We start from the raw sequence: 6,108 nt of genomic DNA on the forward strand, positions 1-6,108 counted from the left end.
GTTTTGTTAGAAACTAATGCAATTACATCGACATATTAAAGTCCATTTCGTTTCTCGGTTTTGTTCGCGATGAAGTGAAAATTATTCCGTCTAACAATAAGAGTTGACTTTGAAAGAAATATACGGTATATACATATGTACGTTGGGGAGAACAGAGACGTGGTAAAATGTGCTTATATATCATGTAATCGTCACGATTCGTCATCGGTAAAATACGAAGGCACACAAGTAGAAATTAAACGATTGAATACGCAAACATCGTACGTATGTATGTATATGTAATTCTGTAAGCAATAAGCGTGCAAACAATTCAGCCTTTTAATTAAAGTACTTGTTCCATTAATTATCGGTAGAACGATAGAAAAGGATCTCCGACTAAATTATTCTACAATCAAGTGAATCATCCTTTTGCGTCTGTCAAAATGAAAGAAACGACAATGTTCGAACTTTCCGAATGTTGTTAAGTTCTTTTAATCGTAGATTGAATCACTTCTCACCTATTTAATCATCAATTCGTCATCGCTACGTTATCACATAATTTACTTCCTTTTATCGCGATACGTATAATTGTTCGTTTTCTTGAGATTACAACAATTCTTTTGTTACGTCACATTTTAGTCTTCAGTTTGAAAATACCGATAGTTTGCGGTCTTATGCATCTGCAATCGTATTTACTCACCCCATGATCACAAGTGATTTCACCCATAAGTGCAGGTTTCAATTTCAATTTGATAGATTTCTATTTTCTATACGCATAATAGTAGGTACTTTCGGAATTTTTCAAATGCTACATCACGTTGCAACTTTCAATCTTTTCGAAGCTTAATTAAAATGTTACTATGCAAAATGTTATCGCTATCCCGATAAGATATCTTGAAAATTACCGGAGAGCTATTTTTTACGTGTAGTAAAATATCGACGTGCAAGCTTCATTACATACACATAGATACTTATCAGGCGTGTATGTACATGAGTACGCATATGATCATAAACTACTATGCAAACATTCAGTTTTTCGGTATTATTAGAACGTCGTTTTTCAGACAATTCTGCACTAAATTTGAGAAAATTTTTCGCTTTTGTAACGTAATATTTCACGTAACCAATTGTTCCATGGAAGTTTACGAAATTACAGGGCGTACTTATTCGAGTAATGGAACGGACGTTTGACGAGTAATAAAAGTCAAGGAAGAATTAGATCGCACGTGGAGTACGACGCAAGGAAATTCATCGGTGAACTTTGTAAACCACAATGCGTAATTACCTTTTTAACGTTTTCATTGGTAACTAGTTAAAACCATTTCTGTTTCGTTGTCCAATTTATTCTATACACTTGCAACAGGTGGTTAATCCCTCCTTTCGTAAAACGACAATCATAACGAATTAGTTATACATGTTAAAATAGCAAAGGATATTTTCACGTTACTACGTACATCCAAGTATTTGTATAGATTTGTATATATGTATATAAAATTTTGGTAACGCTTTTTATCGAACCATAGATTTAATCATAGATTTAGCTAGGTTTCGTTGATTTACCGACAGGTGGTGCTACATTAGTTGGCGCTCAAGTGACAACAGCAGCGTTTCATCCCCACCACGTCGGCGTGGTCGGCGTGTAGCGTTCAGTTTCTAGTCAAAGTCAACGTCAGCGTCTCGCATGGATTGGTTCGGTGTCGCGTTGTAGAACGTGCCGGTTCGATCGGCCATATATACTCGTTAGATCGAGGATATTCGGAAAGATTTTGGCTGGCAATTCGTTCGCGGCCATTGGTGCACGTGACCTCGCGTACACGTGAACCGACCTTTAAGTTTCGAGTTCCCCACGCTCGATGGTGAGCGATTCACGAGGACGGTGAGTACCGCCAGTCGGTTCGAATAATCGCCTCGTGGCAGGTGAAGAGGAAAATCGGCGAGGCCGAGCCTGCTAGCTAGCCAGTCGCCTAGTCAACCAGCCACCGTATGAGGCACGGACGGACCGTAAGGCCGCGCCTCGATCGTCGATCCTCTCCGCAGAAAATCTTGTTACCGATTGCGGTGCGACATAGTGCAAACATTCACATAGCCATTGGTGTGTAGCGCGTTACTTTTCTTCGTTTTCTTTCGTGGTATAGTCGTTCCTCGATTGCTCGAGCACGCACACATACGTCAGGGCCGCTTTCCGTTTCGTTCTGTGCGCCGCGACACTGCTACGAGGGTGAAACATGTCTTCCTTGAAGGGTGATAAGGCTCCGTGTGCACGACTTTGCCATATCGTCAAGTGGGACGATTTCGACGGTTACGGGTTTAACTTGCACGCGGAAAAAGGGAAGAACGGGCAGTTTATCGGAAAGGTGGACGATGGTTCTCCTAGTCAGGCCGCTGGTTTACGGCAAGGTGATCGTATCGTCGAGGTTAATGAGATCAACATCGCGAACGAAACGCATAAACAGGTTGTTGAACGCATAAAGGCCTTCCCCAACGAGACGAAGCTTCTGGTGGTCGACCAGGAGGCCGACGAATATTTCAGGGCCAACAACATCGTTATCAAGGGCACCATGGCTAACGTCAAGGTGAACAAGACCCCGGAGAAGAATCCGAACAGTGTCGAGCAAGAAGAGCTGAACGGCAGCAATGCCTCCATCGACGAGGTACGTATCGTTCTTTCCTCCTTTTCTTACAATTAAACTATCCCTTTCGAACGTGTCTCTACCTGTTGCTCGACGCACGAAAATCTTAAAGAAATAACAGTGGAATAGTCGTGAATCCACCTGTTGCTTCGGTTTATAACGTACGCATACATCGTTCGACTCGTTTACGACTACATAATCGCTGTTGCTTGCGACCCCTTCCGTACATATGCATACGCAGCAGCACGTCCAGTGATTTCATCTACGCGGTCTTTCCTCTCAAATCACTTTCAGACGCACTTTGAGAAATCATTCTCTACCGTAATTACCTTACAAACTAGTAAAAGTAACAACGAAACTTTTGATCTGAGCAATTTTCGAACGCCTTAAACCATGCTAAAGTACGCAAGGTTTTTCTCTTTTATCAAACGCTTATTAGTACATAATTAAGAAATTTAGCAAAGAACTGGCATATTGTTTTCTCCTCGATAATATCTTCAGGTGTGAGTCAGACGAACGCGTCCATTTACTCGGAATAATAAATCGCGTTTTCTCCGTCGTAACAAGAATCCATAATGTTCCACACGTTTCTCCGCATTTTATTTCTATTTCGGCTGCTAATGTCGCATACTTTACGTATGCGTAAATACTCGATAATTAACGTGGGCTTAAACCTTACGAGTACATAATCGGCGATGTAAAGTAACTGCGATTTCTATTATCAAGGTAAAGAATAAAGAGAATCGTTTCTTCAAGGGAGAAATATATATATCCGACGACGGTCGTGCTTATACATTTCTACAGATAAACGTATATACGCATAAGCGTTTCGCCAGGCTGCGCTTCGAAACATCTGTGTTTACCCCAGTTAGCTATATAGGAGAGGCGGGGGTCGAGGAAAAAAATTAGCGCGCCATACGTGGAAGACTGGTGCCGCGCATCATGTGCAAATGTTCGATCAAACAAAGTAGAAACGAGCAGTTTCGATCATTCTTCTTACCCTTTTCCACGACAAAAAACTCTGACCGAATAACGCGAGGAGAGTGATTTGAATGACGCGTATATACATATGTATGCACGTCGATGGTGCAAAAAGATGTTTGCTAATCCTGGGAAAGCTCTCGTCTATCGAGCGACGACAGTTCTTGTTCGATGACTCGCTCGGAACAGCAACCGAACCGTCCAACTCGTGAGAAGTCTACGGATGCCAAGGATCCTATTCGAACCGAGAACAGATGTTGCGATACCGCACTTGCCTTGGTAAATACGTACGCTCGCAAGTGCTTTTTCAATTTTTGTGTTGTCTCACGACGACGCTGGACGAGTTTTGCAGTGTACGAGCGAAAGAAGACGAACCGTGTCACGATACAGTATCGCACGTTTCTTTCCGGTGAAACGCCACGGAACGATAACGCGTGTTCAACTCGATACGATTATCGCAGCCTCCGCGAGTGTGCTCATTCTTCTTGTCTGCCTCTTATCATTTATATTTCGACCGTTTTATTTGCGCGACGGTAAAACTTTTATCTTCGTAATTTTCTGTTTTTTCAACGTAATAGGTATACGTGGAAAGATTCGATCAGCGACGTGTATTCGCGTTTCATGTTATATCCCGTCCAACCTTAGTTTTTACCGCGTACAGCAGTAAGCAGCGAGGTAGCTTGAAATTGAATACTCCATCGGCGAGCGTTTCGTTATTTATTCCATCGTGTCACGTTCGACGAGAATCTCAGCTTGGTGTAGACACGAGGTAAGCACGAGGTAAAATCAAATACTTGGGAATTTTTTCTCAAGGTTTCTCGGAATCGTGAACAATTCTCGTTTCGACGAGGATAATTCTTTGTCTCCGGCGGAGCAGGGACTTTTCTAGAAAAAGCAATTTTCCTCTTTCGGCGTTACGTCGCGATTTGCTGGTCGAAGGTGAGCGTTCGCGAGCACCCGGTGACTCATCCGTTTTGTTCACCAGCGATAAGGCACGTAGAAAAACCGTATCGCGAGATCCGTTTTCCCCCTTTTCCTTCGTTCCAAGGCTCGCGCGCACCTTATCGTCACTTTTCTCGAGAAAATTCGTAAACAGGTTATCGATGGGAATCTAGGTGGTAGCGGGGAGAATTGTAACTCGGTTCTCGTTGAACGATATCACCGTGGGCATTCTCGGATGTAACAATTACCGCGTTAATCGGCGGAAGTTCCTCCTTTACAAAATGGCACGTCACTGGCCTTAATTCGTCTTGATGGGATCCGCGTTCGATCGTCTTGCCGCGATACGGTTCGTCTCAACTATCTCGCGATCGAAACGTTCGTCCTCCGTCGATAGGATTCGCCGGAAATCCGGTCATTTGCCGCGTAAAATTACGTAAATTTCCACGCTACGTAATCGAAGACGCACGCGTATCCCGTGATCAGGGTGAAACAGAGAGCAGAGAGAGAGAGAGAAAGAGAATAATTCCTCGAACAACTTAATTATCGAGAAACGTTCACCGTTATCTACCGAGCGTTTTGCTACTCGCGTAGATCGGTGCCGCGAGAGCTCGATCACTCGTATAGTAAATAATTAATCACTTCTCTATAGTCTGGTCAACTTCCTGCCACCGTTTTCTGTTGCGCAATCGTGTAACCGTGTGTGGCACGCGCGGTACGCGAACGAGAGGGAAAACCACCGTTTTGCTTCCAGTGGAAACAGCCAACTTTGGATCTTTCCAGATTTTCACGGACACCTACGTGTGTCTGTCTGTCTGTCGGGAGAGAGAGAGAGAGAGGGTGGGGGAGTTAAACGATGCCACGGTAAAACCGGTGAAATCCTGTCCTGAAAAACCACACACGACTAGCTTTAAAAATCCGTTATCCGCTCTTATTCGATTTCCGTGTGCCGCGATTCAAGCGATTTTCGAAGAAAGCGTGCCAAAAACGCCAGGCTGAATGCGTATGCAGATAACGGGGATCCCCCTCTTGAAAAGGAACCGGGACACTGCTCGAGAATAATTAAATCAGGCCGCACGCCTCACCAGACAATACACGCGACCTGTGTCCCCCGTCTTCTTCTTTCCACCTTTTCTCCAACAGTACAACTACTCTCCTCTCTCCCCCCCCCCCCCCCCCCCCCCCCCCCCCTCCCCCCCCCCCCCCCCCCCCCCCCACGATAGTCGCCAAGCAATGGGATGAACTCTCGTTCGATTGCGTACGAACACGACCTCGTGTCGTTGCTAGAATTAATTGAATTGCGGGATACCGGCGAGGATGCAGCAATGCCGCGACATAGATTCCCCAAGTTTTATGGAGATGTTGCATCATCGCGATGCATAAACACCATCTTTGCATGCGATCCAAGCTTCTGTTGCCACCGGCCACAGAGGAGGAAAGTTAGTCATCGATAACGTTGTATTGGCCGCGCGTATCCACCTTTTTCGTTTCTTGCGCCATCGAGGATTCCGGACTTGTAACCGCAGTCCAACCAAACTTTCGGGAGAGAGTGAGTCCTTTCAATTCCGGGCTCGATAAG

General features: G+C 44.5%; 1 protein-coding gene across 1 annotated transcript in view; it reads left to right on the plus strand.

The window, feature by feature from the left end:
* The first annotated feature begins 1,655 nt into the window (after positions 1-1,655).
* The window catches only part of LOC108577848 (Na(+)/H(+) exchange regulatory cofactor NHE-RF1), a 7,705-nt gene continuing 3,252 nt past the window's right edge, over positions 1,656-6,108 (plus strand). Inside the window, exon 1 of the mRNA XM_017941063.1 lies at positions 1,656-2,630. Within this exon, the coding sequence (XP_017796552.1) occupies positions 2,205-2,630 (426 nt within the window). The 5' untranslated portion in view covers positions 1,656-2,204. The remainder of the gene's footprint in view (positions 2,631-6,108) is intronic.

This window comes from Habropoda laboriosa, unplaced genomic scaffold (assembly GCF_001263275.1).
Source record: "Habropoda laboriosa isolate 0110345459 unplaced genomic scaffold, ASM126327v1 scaffold816, whole genome shotgun sequence".
NCBI classification, from domain to species: domain Eukaryota; kingdom Metazoa; phylum Arthropoda; class Insecta; order Hymenoptera; family Apidae; genus Habropoda; species Habropoda laboriosa.